A 14,706-nucleotide genomic window follows, 5' to 3' on the forward strand; every position below is an offset into this window, starting at 1 on the left:
AAAAAGAAAAGAAAAGAAATTAAGACATAAGAATAAAGCACCCTTACTCCTCAGGTCTCAACTTCTCTCCCTACTCGGATGCACCGTTGTCCAGAGCCTTCCTAGCTATTTTGTGCCCCTTCTCCTTCTATGGGAGAGGACCTTCTATGGAAGGGGACTTCCCATAGTCCCCTTCTCCTCCTCAGAGACTCTCCATACCCACAGCAATTTCTTCATCCACTCACTTCGTACACATCCTCCTTTTCTCTCTCGGGTTCACATGCCTCATTTCTCAGTCTCTGGCCTCTTCAACTGTTTCTGGAACCTCCCCCTCCCCCCCACAGCCACCACCACCCTCACAGACAGATACTCCCACTAACAAGAAACTGCTGAAACAGAAAACTAACCAAACTCCTCCAGAAGGCCTTGACTTTGTTTGCCTGCCTTCTTTCTCTTTTCTCTCTTCCACCTTCTTTTCTTTTCTCTCCCCTGTGTCACGGACTGGGAAATTTTCTCCCTGAGGTCCTGCCCTAGGAGATCTGGGACTTGTCCAAAGTAAAGGCAATAACCACTCCAGGACCCCCCTCCCCCCTGGAGCTCCTGCCCTTCCATCCTAAACTCAAAGTCCAGCTGGCCCATGAGCAGTTGGAGCCCTTCCTCAGACCTGCTTCGCCAGGGGCTCGCTCAGCCCTTCCTCAGACCTGCTTCGCCAGGGGCTCGCTCTCTGCCTGGGAGGGATGACTCCAGCCTGGAGACACCTGCTGAGAGCTTGGTACCTGCAGACCTCCTCTTCCAGGATCCCCAAGATGTGCCCTTCCTTGAGCGGTGAGTGGAAACCAGGGGCACGTGGGTCAGCTGAGTGTTGGCCAGAAGGGTCTGGGCTGAGCTCAGAACCTGTTGCCTGGGGCTCTGGGATTAAGCCTGCCGTGGGGGCTTGGAGAGAGGCCATCTCACACAGCGGTCCTCACCCTGCAGATCCATTGCCCTGTTCGAGCCCAATATTTTGCTACACCCCCACCCTGCCCCTTGCCTGAACGGAAATCCACGGATAATAAAACCCAACGATGCACAATTTCCAAATGAAAACAATGTGGTAACTTAGCTGTATTATAAAGGAGAAATAAAAGGAAAGCCATTCATGATTAACTGTTAACTGCAATAAAGAGATACTCAAGGTCGATGACTTTGGAAGGCATTAAGCCTCCTCATGAAGCCCCCGCCATGCCCGCAGGAGGTGGTACCATCACCTCAAGCAATGACAAGGAAACAGACTCAGAGGAGTGCAGCCATTTCCTCAGAGACAACCAAGAGCTAGGACTTAGACCCTGAGCCCTCTCTTTCCACTCAGACTCTCTCTCCAGCGGGGACACAAAGTGTGAGAAGACCCGGGGCCACCAGCCATTGGTGGCTTTATGTATTCTCTCTTCCGTGCTCGTGATTTTCCCTGAACCTCACCTCCTCCGCAATTCCCCTCACGGAACGTGAGTGTAAGCAGCTGTCTGCAGGTTTCCGTGTGCTCACAGGCCCGAATCAGGTACAGGAAATCCTCTTCCATCCCCCATTATGATCAATGTGATCTTCATTTTCTCATCTTTCCCTTTTCTCTCTTTTTCCTTCGTCTCCTATTTGCTTTATATCTTCCCAACAGTTGCTCTTCTTTCAAATTTAATACTGCTCATGCTTTAGAGGATTATTCTTTCATCTTTAACCCAAACTTACTAGTGAGTATTATTAATCCATTTCACAGCTGAGGAGACAGAAGAGTAAAAGCAATTAAGAAAGTTGGTCAAAGAGAGAAACACAGAAGTGACAACTTGCCATCTAAACCCAGTCTGGCTCTAAGTCAGAATGATTCCACCAGGCCCCTCCTTCCCTATACTTCTTCCAACCCTATTTGGGCTTCTCTTTTCCTCAATCATGGGATTTTGCCAGAATATCATTTAACCCTGTCATTTTCTGAGAAGGAGCTATAATTATACCCAGAGTCTTATGCTCCATAAGGAGGATACTACGTTGCAAGTACCAGCTGCTGACGAAGCAGGAGAGAGCGCCCTCTCTGTCCCCCTTCCCCTTTCCTAGCCTAACCCCTGACCCTTGCGGAGCTGGGCTGATGCTGGTAGAGGTGAAGCTTGCAGGTGAAATCTTCTTGATCAAGTCCTGGGGATTCCTTACCATAGCTGCACCGAGAAACTACGGAGGGAAAGTCCTCTTGCAAACTTAGGTCACAGAGACATGAACGCCATGCCATGCTCTACCTGCCCTTTCAAGAAACTCTGGGCCTTTATTTCTACTTTCTGACCTATTGTACCTAGATACACGCCTGCTTGGGTTTGTTCATTCCAACACACACTCATTGGCCACTCCCTTCTTAGGAACACACTCTGTGCAAGATACACATGCAAGCAAAGTATCTGAGTGCCTACTAGGGACCCACATGTGAAAAGAGCCACTGCAGGGCAAAAAGCCATGGTTTTGTTTTGTATCCCAGTAGGGGAGACAGAGCACAAACCAACAGATAAATATATAGAAAACACCCAGTAGAGATACACGTGATGAATAAAACCAAATTAGGGTGGGAAGATAGAAAATTAAAATGGGAGAGGAGGGAGGCAGAGTCTGGTTTAGATGGGGAGATCACCAGGTGTTAAGTGTGGCCAGGCAGGCGAAAATAAATATGTCACCATCCTTGTAAAACACCTGCATATAGTCTGTATGATATATGTGCGGGTCAAGGACTCAGCCTTGCCTATGTCTGATATGCACGGGCACTTGGGGCTAAACATGTGCACAGAGTTATAGGAGAAACTTGTTTCAAGATAAAAGAAGAGAAAACATATCTCCGAGGTGCCTTCTTCCTTACTAATGATAGTCGTTAAGTGTATATCGTCTCTAGGGAGATGGGCTGTGTGCTTGAAAGTACCATTTTCCCATGTCTGCCTACTTTGCCACAAGGAAGGGTGTGCCAGAGGGCAGATGGATGGCAAATGGTGCCCATTTCCAGCTGAGAAACTTCCCAAGACTCCTGCAAAGTCTTTTCCAAGAGAAGTATTAAAATGAGCCCTAAAGGGAGGTCTCCCGCCCCCCGGCAGTCCTTGCTGCCATCTGCAGAATTGACTGAACCCCTGAAAAGGTCCAGGAGGGGCAGGCCTGCTCCCAAAAGTGCCAAGAGGAGGGATGGACCCACCAGCCTTGGATTCGGGCAGACCTCTTGCTTGTGGACACCAGCAACCACCCTGCCTCGCTTAAGGAAAAGACCCCGATGGGAAAGATATGGAGGTAGGAAACCGAAAGAATCAGTGGGAGGGTGAGGAGGTGGGCAGGAGTGGATGTGAAGAGACATCAGGAGGGCCTAGCAGGGATAGCATCCCTCCTTGCAGGAACAGCCTCGGAAGCAGGTCTTGGTTCTGATGAGGGCCTGCAGCCATTCCCCCCAATGGGGGGCATCTGCTCAAGACGCCACATCTTAAAGAGGGGACACCTTGTTCATCCTTTGGAGGTCTTGTGCCCACCCCCTGGCCTCACTGGTGGGAGGCAGGCACCTGTTGTGAGTATCCTGTCACTGAGAGCACACAGTTCAGAGGGACCTAGTGCTCTAGCTCAATGCCAAGTGTACCCTGTAACTTCCTGCAGAACGTGGAACAGTTTACTAAGGAAAAGGATCCCCTCTTGGGTCTGGAAGCAGACGACATAACGTTTCTCCCCCGCCAACCATGGCCCTGCATTCATCCAGACTTCAACATGGTCTCAACACGCTTCTATGGGAGACAGCTTCTCTAGCCCTCAGCCCTACCAAAGTCTCTCAAAACTGCAAATGTCGCTTATGCAATCTGTCCCTCCCTTGGCCCTTAGGTGAATAAGATCTTCCTTTCTTAATTCATTGGCTATCCTACGAAAATGAGATATCTTGAGGGACAAATTTCTTGGTTTTGGGGGTTTTTTTTAGATTTTTATCTATTTATTTGACAGAGAGAGGCACAGCGAGAGAGGGAACACAAGCGGGGGGAGTGGGAGAGGGAGAAGCAGGCTTCCCACTGAGCAGGGAAGCGGATGTGGGGCTCGATTCCAGGACCCTAGGATCCTGTCCTGAGCCAAAGGCAGACGTTTAACGACTGAGCCACCCAGGTGCTCCGAGTGACAAGTTTTTTTAAAGTTACCTAATATGCTATGCAGAAATAAGTCATAGTTAGCATTTTAATAAATCACCTTAATGTTCTGCAAACTATGTTCATTGTGTATTACAAAATAATTTATACCTTTTTTTAATTTGAAAAGGTAGGAAGATCTTATTAAATACCCACTGCACTGAAAATTGGTTATGAATGTTAGAAAACTCTTTCTCATTAAAGAGAGAATTTCTGCCCAGAATTTTCAAATGCCCACAAAAATTGATCTCCCTCCCTTATCTTGCCCCAACAGATTTTCACTGTTTGATACTATGATCGTAGTATTTTGATACTTTGGGGAAAGACAACCAAGTTAATGTGACTTTGTAGTGGAACTCTGTGAGAATTAAGTAGCTGGAAAATTAAACCCAACTAGCCATTTATAATTTGCATTTCTTATACAATGGCAGTAGTGTTCTCCAAAGAGAATTCCACCTTTAAATGTCTTGGATTGTCCAGGTGAACTGGAGAGAAAATTGGTGAATTGGATGAAAATCATTAACTGTCATCAGTATTTAGCATCAGGCCTAAAAGGGCAACATGAGATCAGTTATAACAACAAAGAAGCCCAAAAAAATGCCTATACAGAAATAGATCAATTCCATTGCAATTCCATTTTATGACCCCAGATTTCAGTTTTCCCTTCCCCCACCTCTCTTGGGTCTGTCTCCCCACCCCCCACCACACACACATAGCCCCCATGTGTGTATGTGCTCACCCACAATCTCCCAGAACCCGGAAGTTTATTAACCCTCAACTCTTGTGTCATCCTCAAAACAGAGGCTATTTTGAACAAAGAATGCAGGCAAATATCCAGATATTTAGACTTTGCTTTTTTTTTCTAGCAAATAATGAAAACCAAATAAAGAAAAGCCTTTGTTTCTTTATGTCCATCAGCTATTATCATTACTACTAGTTTTGAGTTGGAGTTGTTTGGTGAGAGAGGAGCTATGAAAGGCAATAGACTTATGTGCTGTTACCTAGATTGACTTCACTATTGACTAATTCCTTTCCTCCTTGCTTCTTTCCTCCTTTCCAAATATTCCTTCCTCCCTTCCTTCTTTTCTCCCTTCCTTCCTTCCTTTCTCTCCTTCCTCCTTCCCACTTTCTCTCTTTCCTTCCATCCTTCTTTTTCCCCTCCTCCTTCCCACTTTCCCTCCTTCCCTCCTTTCCTCCCTCCCTTCCTCCTATCTTCCTTCCTTCCCCCTTCCCACTTACCTTCTCTCTTCCCTCCGTTCCTTCCTTCCTTTTTTTCCTTCCTTCCTTCCTTCCTTCTTTTCTTCTTTCCTTCTCCTTCCCACTCACCCTCCTTCCCTCTTCCTTCCTTTTTCTTTCCTCCTTCCCGCTTTCCCTCCTTCCCTCTCTTCCCCTTCCTTCCTTCCTTCCTTCTCCCTTCCCACTTTCCTTCCTCCCTTCTTCCCTTTCTTTCTTCTTCCCTTCCTTCCTTCCTTCCAACAGGATTTTATGTATTTCATTTGGATCCCTCACTCCACTATCACATTCCTATCAGTCTGGTGAAAAAAGAACTGAAAAAAAAAAAAAAAACTGAATAAACCTGCCTTGACTGTTTGAAATTTGGGCTCTTCTTTATCAAATCCTTCTCCCCAACTCTGCCCCACCCCCAACTAACTTTCATAATCCCTATAGCTTCAGAGTCAAGAGAACTTAGAGTCTTCTCAATGGGCAGCTCCAATTGTGCAGGTAGGAAAAAAGGACTGAAAGAGTGAAGGGAATTTGAATTCCTGGAAACACTCAGAATATTTTTTTCCATTTCAAAAGAGTAACTAATGCAGAGATACACAATGAAAAGCTTTTCAAAAGGTGAAATTCTCAGAAAACTTAAACTGTTATTTTTTTTTCTCATTTTAATACATGGATAGCCTAAAGTCTCTTGTTTTTAAGGTAAGAGCAAATTAATGACATTAGTGATTAGAGGACAAAAGTGAATGAGATCTCTTGGAAGAAAAACATATTCAGAGCTGTTACTTTCCAGATTCATTTAAAAACACAAATGTTCATTGTGTTGCTCAGGACTGTGACTTCATCACTACACAAAACACCAACATCTCATCTATGGATTCAAACCTTCATGCTAAATAAGAGGCATAATTTTCTCAGCTCTCTCCACCTGTAGAAAGATTTTGATACTGACACTGAATCTTCAAAATTAGCAGTATTCTTTTCTAAGAGTACTTACAAGGTCTCTAGACATCTCTTCCAAACTATGATATTCTGTAACTCCGTTATCCCATCCCACTGCTAACGACAGGTCAAAACCTGTGCTGGAAAGGAGAGGTGAAGGTGGCCAATGAATGAGAAAAAGAGAAGTAGGCTGGGAGCAAGATATTTGGAGTTTCATTCTTGTTCTGCCTCTACCTAGCTTGGTGAACTTAAGCAAATTAATTTTCTACTGGTTTCCTCATCTATAAAGTTAGCATTTTAACAACAACAACAAAAATCTGAGGCCCCTTCTAGCTCCAAATATTAAGTGATTCCCCAGGCTCACCTTATCTTCGCTTTGCCATGGTCTGGTCTTGTGTTGTCATGGTCTTTGTGTTGGGTTTTGGAGGATGGTTTTTGTCTTCTGGACCTATTTATGTGTATTTGTTATTATACTACATTGCCTAACACCTATCTCTCCTCATTCTCTACAAGGATAGTCAACAGCCACTCATGCCTTGTTTATTGAAGTCCAATCTGGTATCAGGAACTGAGATTGGCACCAGGATGTGGGCACTATGCCACTCAAAGCTTAGAAAGTGCCTCTATTATAAAGAAGATCTATTCCAGGAATGCACAGAAGTTTGGTGGACAGTAGAGAGAAATGTCATCCCTTGTGCAGGGTGTGGAAGAGCTCATGAGGGACCACAGTGGGAAAAAAGTGGACTCCCCCCAAATATCCTCCATGCTTTTGTGGACTAGATTTGAAAGAAACTCTCCTTTTCTTCCTCCCAATAACTTGTTGAGATACCTCAGTTTTTAAATCCAAACCAAATGTCGATTTGAATTATTCTTTTAAACTAAGGAATAAATGAAGTTGCCTACAGATCTTGGTTCAGATTGTGTACACATACAAGTGATTTTTCCAAACAGGCATGTTTGAGGTTTAATTGAGGACCCTAACTCACTTCACCTTTAATAGGTGCTTTCCGGACATCTGTGACCAAGCTTGGTCTTCATACAAAACACAGAATGCCTCCCTGTGACTTCACACCTGAAAAATACCAGGTAAGAGTCAGAATTTTAGGAAAACCCAAGGAAGTGGTTCTTCTTGAACGGGCTAAATTAATTGTTTTCTCGAGAAAGACAGACAGATGGCCCTGCCTGCTACTGAGCCCTCACATCTTAGATATTCTATCCCTTAAGTCACTGGAAGGGTCTGAACGCTCTTACTCCATTCAGTGATGTTGTGTGAATTGTGCATGTGCGGGACACAGCAGAGACAGACCAAGACTACAAGAAGGAGACTATTTCTATTTGTCACAGGGATATAAATATAGATAGAGACACACAAAGACATATATCACAAAGGTGATTCTACACATTTGCTTTCTAAAATGTTGTTTTGAGGGGCGCCTGGGTGGCTCAGTCCTTAAGCATCTACCTTCGGCTCAGGTCATGATCCCAGGGTCCGGGGATCAAGCCCCACTTCGGGGTGTGGGAAGCCTGCTTCTCCCTCTCCCATTCCCCCTGCTTGTGTGTCCTCTCTTGCTGTCTCTCTGACCAATAAATAAATTTAAAAATCTTTTAAAAAGTAAAAAATTTAAAAATAAGTAAAATGTTGTTTTGACTCTCATACAGCAATGTGTGTTCTGACCTTCAGGAGTCCTTCCATCCAAAATATAAAATTATAATTTTGCTTTCAGACTAAGAAATATTGGGCTTCTCTTTCTTTCTCTCTCCCTCCCTCCCTCTTTCCCTAATTTCCTCTTTCCCTCTCTCTGTCCCTTCCTCCCTTTCTTCCTTTCCATCCACTTTATTCTATATAATACTCATAGGTTAGAAATTGTAGAGTCAATAGTCAGGAGATACCCATAAAGAAGAGAAGGATAGGAGAAAGTTTGGTAAAGACATGAACACCACCAGCACTTCACTTTCTTTTCACTCAAAAAGAAAAGAAAAAAAAAAAAAAAACTGGGCCCCTGGGTGGCTCAGATGGTTAAGCATCTGCCTTCAGCTCGAGTCATGATCCCAGGGTCTTGGGATTAAGTCCTTCATCGGGCTCCCTGCTCAGCTGGGTATCTGCTTCTCTCTCTGCCTCTGCTTCCCTCTCTCTCTCTCTGTCTCTCATGAATAAATAAATAAAACCTTAAAAAAAAACTGCAGGAAAAAAAGGAAGGAAGGGAGAAAGAAAGAGAGAGAGAGAGAAAGGGAGGAAGGAAGGAAGGGAGAAAGGGAGGGAGGGAGGGAGGAACATTACCACAGACATTTACTTCTAAAATCCTTATATTTTTTCCTACAGCTAACATGAATTCAAAGACACTGAAAGGTAGAAAATTTCAGGTAGAAAAGGTAGAAAATGTCAGCCTCCTTCTTCATATTTGATCTAGAAAGTGATCAAAGGGCCACATTAATAATTTCCTGTACTGGAGAGGAAGGAAGGACCTTGGGCAAGGAGGACATGGGGCAAATACCCCCAGGTGTGGGCACAGGATGGCAGCCTATGCTCGGTCAGCATAGAGGCGAGACGCTGCATTAGGCCCTGCTGTTGATCTTGTAAGAAATGTGAAGGTGAGGGAAAAAGAGATCTTAAATCCTTAAATCTTGCCTATCTACAGTCCCTCGCCTATGAACGTGTCCTGGAGATCCACAGTCAACACCTCGCTCCCATGTCGACGGCGTATTTCCCGAAGCCTTTGTTGCTTCACCAGGGTCACATGGAATGGCTGTTTGATTACGAGGGAAACAGATACCTGGATTTCTTTTCTGGGATTGTCACTGTCAGTGTCGGTCACTGCCACCCGTGAGTATCCTTAAAATTCTGGCATTTTCACTCCCGAAGAATATATGGAGACCAGGCTAGTGATCACGTTAGTGATTCAGGACTCTGGTTACGAATTCTCTCTCCTTAGGCATATCTGGTTTATGGCCACCGTGCTCCCTATTTCCTGGGTAACAAAAAAATCTTAACACTGCCCTTTTTGTTTTCTCAACAATGCAAGATTTATTCATTCTCATGCCATGAGGCGTGTACCACGTGATTGGAGTGTGGTTGTGTATGTGTGTACTTGTCCTCACTAGTGACAGCTTTCCAGAGAGAGGCAAAGTACTGAGGAAAAGGCAAGCAGTTCTCGTAAACCCATGGGGAGGCTGGGTGTCAGGTGTGGAATGATAAATCGAGAAATCACTTCTAGCCTAAGGATCTTCCTCACCTCTGACTGTTGGATGGATGGATGAGGAAAGAAAGGATGCTAAGAGAGGAGTAATCAGAGCTGGAAATTTACATTAGAAATGCATGGATCTGTTAATCCTGGGGTTCTCTGGACCCTCGTTATCAACCCACCCACACAAATACCCTGGGCAGGTTCTTCTATGGTTCTTTTATTTTTGATGCCACTCTCTCATTTTCCTGCCTATTCGCTCTTGCCTTTAATCATCCATCCAACAAAGCTTACTTCAAGTAAGACCAGAATATAGCAGCAAACCAAAATCGACTGAGTAAGTTTGGGTCCTTCTGTCAAAGTAGGAGTGAAGATCTTCCCCTCCAGCAGCTGTCAGGTGGGAGGAGCGAGTTTTACCTCCAGGGTCTAGGCTCACCTCTTCCTCCCACAGCCGTCTCCTTCCTGCTTCTGTCTCTGGGAGGCACTCATCCCATGTGAGGTCCAAAGGAGCTTGTAAAATAAAATTCAAAGGCAGTCTAAAATATGTGATAAGCACACATGAAAGAAGGAAAGATAAACAAAGGAGAGAAAAAATTTGATTTCATTAATAATGTTAGATGTTGTCCCTGTGAGTCGACCACTCAATGGTGTTCATGACCTTTGTGCTTCTCCTGATCTCGCTCTGACCCTGCAGCTTGCCCTTTGACCCCCTGACCCTTTCCTTAGCCTTCTGCTCTTCTCTCTATAACCTCCTTATGCCTTATTATTTCCCCCATAGAATGGGGCCATTCCTGGTCAGTGAGTGACCTCTCCACAGCCTTTCCCAGCTCTGTCTCTTCAACTTGACCCCTCACCAAGCTACTATTATAACTCCAATAAACCCAGAGTGGGCATTAGGATGCCCCACATTTCCCACAGCATCTAGGACATCCCCACCCCTCTCCATGATAGTCCACCATCAGCTGAAGTTCAGCCTTACTGAGGCCAAACCCCTCATACCCTCCACTATACTGTTTCTACTTGCATATTCATTTATTCAAGGAGCACACATGAGCCTCACAATCTGCAAAGGTCCTCTGCCAGGAGCTGGCAGCCACTGGCTACATCTCTTGACTAATCCTGGAGTTTCCCTGACGTTACAGGCAAGAATGGTGAGGTCATCTTTGACTCGTCCTTGCCTTTCACTCCCCTTAGCCCACCTGATTCCAAGGTCTAGCTTTCCCTCTGCTGAAATGCCTCTCCCACCGGCCCCCCACTAATTCCCACTAATTCCCCCACTAATACCCACAGGTACCCCACTAATTCCCGGCCTCCTAGGAGTTTTCCTCCTCCCACACCTGGAAGGCCACCTTGCCCTCCTGGCTGACCTCACCATTACCAGCCTTCCCCTATCTATCCTACCTTCATATGGCTCACATGTTTATTTTGTTGAACAACACTTTTATCAATTACCTCTTCTGTTTAAGAGTTTATTGATACTCTGCAATTTTCTAAAGAGAGTTGTGGAACCCCGATTTCAGGAGAGGTCAGTTGGTAAAGCATCCCATGAAAAAATAAGCTTTAAAAACACTTTAAACTATATCTCCCTCCTGGAAAGAAACAGTGGGTATTTGGCTAACAAAGGCACTGGCAAGTCCTACAGTAAAGAAATCTGTCTGATCTGGTACTTCTCAAATTATTCTTTTTTTTTTTAATTCTTCATTATTTATTTATTTATTTAGCCCCGAACTTGCGTGTGTGTGTGTGTATGTGTGAACAACTATTACTAACAGATAGAACTGGTGTGTTAACTCTAGCCATTGCTGTCCTTTAGATCAAGTTCAAACATCCTGGCCTATCTCTTCAAGGTATTCCTAGTCAGGTCCTACATACCCTCAACATGAGCCCTCTGATCCTTGACAGAGTATAGTTTCAGAGTCACAAAATGTCCATCAACATTGACCACTGTTAGGAATCAGATACTTGACTCTCCTTTGAAGAAAGAAATGTGGTCCTTATATACACATGCATGATGGATCTATAACTCTTTAGAAGAGTAAATGAAAAGACACTCAGTCTTACACCTAGTCATCTCTAGTTTCCAAACTGTTCAAAGGATATTTAATAAGAAAACCTAATTAAAAAAGAGTCTATGTCCTGAAGTAGGAATTTCTCTTCTACAATCCCTGCAAGATTGTCATCTGGTCTCCTTTGGAACACCTCCCTTGGTGAAGAATCCACAACATTTCAAGACCACCCATCCCATTGCCAGATAGCTCTACTGGTTAACCAGCTCTGCTGGTTAAAGTTCTTCCCATGTGTGGATGAAACCAGCCTCTTGAAACTATTTGAGAAGTAGCCCCATGTTTGGGCTCAATGGCCAGTGTGTGCATGTTGGGGGGAACATGGCCACCAGCAGCATGGGGAACTCTGCTCTCCTGTTGCTCCAGGAAGGTGAACGCAGTGGCGCAAAAGCAGCTGGGCCGCCTGTGGCACACAAGTTCCCTCTTCTTCCACTCTCCAATCCACGAGTTCGCAGAGAAGCTTTCGGCACTTCTTCCTGAGCCTCTAAAGGTACGATGCTCTTCAAAGGAACAGGAGTCTCATGATCCCAGGGAAGCAGGAATATGAACAGCGAATCTGGTCCATGCTTTGAGCATCTGAAATAGTGAACTAATAGCCATATCTGAAAGGGATCAAGAAGACAGGGACTTAAGAATCGCTGGTGAAGCCAGCCAATGTTCACACATCACCTCCCAGCCTCTGCCTGTCCTTGGCCATGGGTCTGCAAAAGTCGCTTCACAGAAGCCCAGCCCTCCTCCCTGGACACTCTCCTTTGTGTTCCTGGGGGTTGGGAGAGTTCCTTCTCTTGGCTCCAGGGCCCCTCTACAAAGTCATTTTCATGGCTCATTTTACAGAGTGGAGCCATTTTTTACTAAAATTAAATCCCATTCAGTCCATTCAACCTAGGAGGCACTGAGATAGTTTTGCTAAATGAGATGTTTTTCTGCATCCAAAATGACTGAATAGGTCTCTTTTTAACTGAACTGAGATGTTGAAGTGTTGGCCAAGATTTGCATTTCCAGATTCACTGAACTAATATATGTCGTACCTAGAACAGTACCCAGCACCCAGGGTTGGTTTTTAGGATTATTTTCTGTATTCTCTAGATTCTCTATTTACTATAGAGCTGAAGAAAGCTGGACCAGCTGCAACCTAAGTGCAGCCCAGTCATGTTCATGGAGAAGCAGAAGTAGGGATATCAACAGGGGCACAGGGCCTGAGCCCGGAGGACCCAGGTGCCCTCACTTCTCCCTTCTCTTCTAACCAGGAGGAGCTGCACTTTTTCTTCATTTGCTTGTTTTTTCAATATTCACACACACTGAATAGACAGGCTAGGACATCCGTGGGGCTACAGAGTCAAGGGGCCTGCCTTGTCCCAGCCTTCAAAACTCAGGTGGTTGAAGTTCAAGAGCTAAACGATACAGTCCTCAGACGCACTCACCCATTAACCATTCCATACCCTGCCTCAGGTCTCCCTATCTTGGCATTTTGCAGAACATTGATGAGAGCCAGTGAAACCTTGGAATGTTTCACAATCGGGATGATCCCTTGGCCATTTTTGTATCTCTAGCAATTGGCAGCTTGTTCAGTGAAAAGCTGTAGAGTTAACATAGTAATCCGGGGATGGGACTGCTTGTCTACAGGGAACTCACCTTAATAATTAGAGGCTGGGACACACAGTCTTTAGCAATTTCAGATTAATTGGGTAAAAAGGAAATAAATGAACGTATGATGTCACGTGTCTTCTGTTTCCCTCCAGGTCATTTTCTTGGTGAATAGTGGTTCAGAGGCCAATGATCTAGCCATGCTGATGGCCAGAGCACACTCAAACAGCACAGACATTATTTCCTTCAGGTAACCACGCCCTGAAATATTCAACCTCAATAGCATTGACTTACTCCAGTACTAAATGGGCATCTTTAAAACATAGCCTGGAGGGGAAGGGGGCTTTCCCAGGAGTATTGTTCTAATTTTACATGTTAGGGAAGAATCAGTCCAGTGAATTTTATGACTGGATAAACCCATCTAAACTGGCCTGATCCAAGTTAGGAGCCCCTAAGTTAGGGGTCCCTGACTGGGGTAACAAACAGCTTGGAGTACTAGTTATGTCACAGATCTTCCTATAAATTTAAAGAGATAGTCATATGTCAGTTTTTTGTTTTGTTTTGTTTTTTATTTTGAAGGTATGGTATTGACCAGGACAAATGCCGAGTAGTGAATGACTGGTCAACACCCACAGATGCTCATGGCTTTAACTTTATTCTCTTTAAGTGCAGAGGATGCATATTTAACCTGTATATTTCTCCTTCTTTGGGTGACTTTTGAAAACTGATAATTTAATAACTTCATTATAAACCCTTGGCGTTTAAATAATAGAAAATTAAGCATTTTGTTTGCAGTTGTGTCTTCTGGGTAATTTTATATAGCACATTGAAATAGGATCTTATAATAAGGTTTATGTCAAAGAGCAGCTTATACTCAAAGTAGGTGGAATGAAGAGGTAGTCCTGGTCTGTCACCTGTCTGGCCATAATTTCTGTCTCCATTCAAAAGAAGATTGAATACCACAGCATGTCCAATACTGCATAATCCGTATAAAACGCACATGTAGTAACGAAGGAAACATTTGTTAACAAAGAAACACGGCAAGAAAAAAAAAGTGATTGATGTTTTACCCAAATAAACATCCCAGAATATACATGTCCAGATAAGTGTTGATCTATTCAAAACAGTCATGTGTTACTGGGGTTCAACACACGTTCATGTCTCCTCCTTCAAGATAGATGACCATCCTTTTGAATGGTCTTAATAGTTGTAAATCCTCGTGTCAGGGTGACTTTGATTTAGGGAACCATCAAAACCCCTTTGAGCCAAGACTGGTGATGAGGATGATATGGACAAAATATGATAGTCTTGGGTTCAAAAAGAAACAAAACCTGTGATCTTTATACGCCAAATAAAGTGGCTTTTGAGGCATTTGTGCAGCAACCACATCTCAGGAACTAGTACTTGGCTTCTCAAGGTGACTACATTGAAGACTAATGCTCATTGGCTATCTAATCTCTGGCATGTTGCTGAAAGATGGGTCTCATTACTGTAGAGGAATCCAGTAGGGCATCAGTTAAGGTCAGAGTTCCTGCCCAGATGTTCTCCAAAGCTTCCTTTCACCATTTCAAATCTCTGACCCCAGGAGAAAAGACA

The 14,706-nt window shown here is 44.3% G+C and overlaps 1 protein-coding gene across 2 annotated transcripts in view; it reads left to right on the top strand.

The window, feature by feature from the left end:
- Positions 1 to 671: 671 nt before the first annotated feature.
- The window catches only part of LOC111141161 (alanine--glyoxylate aminotransferase 2), a 34,616-nt gene continuing 20,581 nt past the window's right edge, over positions 672 to 14,706 (top strand). For both annotated transcript variants that reach the window (XM_022493525.1, XM_022493526.1), the window contains exons 1-5: positions 672 to 804; positions 7,285 to 7,370; positions 8,921 to 9,105; positions 11,893 to 12,016; positions 13,266 to 13,360. In XM_022493525.1, coding sequence (XP_022349233.1) covers positions 717 to 804; positions 7,285 to 7,370; positions 8,921 to 9,105; positions 11,893 to 12,016; positions 13,266 to 13,360 — 578 coding nt within the window. In that variant the 5' untranslated portion in view covers positions 672 to 716. The remainder of the gene's footprint in view (positions 805 to 7,284; positions 7,371 to 8,920; positions 9,106 to 11,892; positions 12,017 to 13,265; positions 13,361 to 14,706) is intronic.

This window comes from Enhydra lutris, unplaced genomic scaffold (assembly GCF_002288905.1).
Source record: "Enhydra lutris kenyoni isolate GAN:26980312 unplaced genomic scaffold, ASM228890v2 scaffoldscaffold5, whole genome shotgun sequence".
Taxonomy (NCBI): Eukaryota; Metazoa; Chordata; class Mammalia; order Carnivora; family Mustelidae; genus Enhydra; species Enhydra lutris.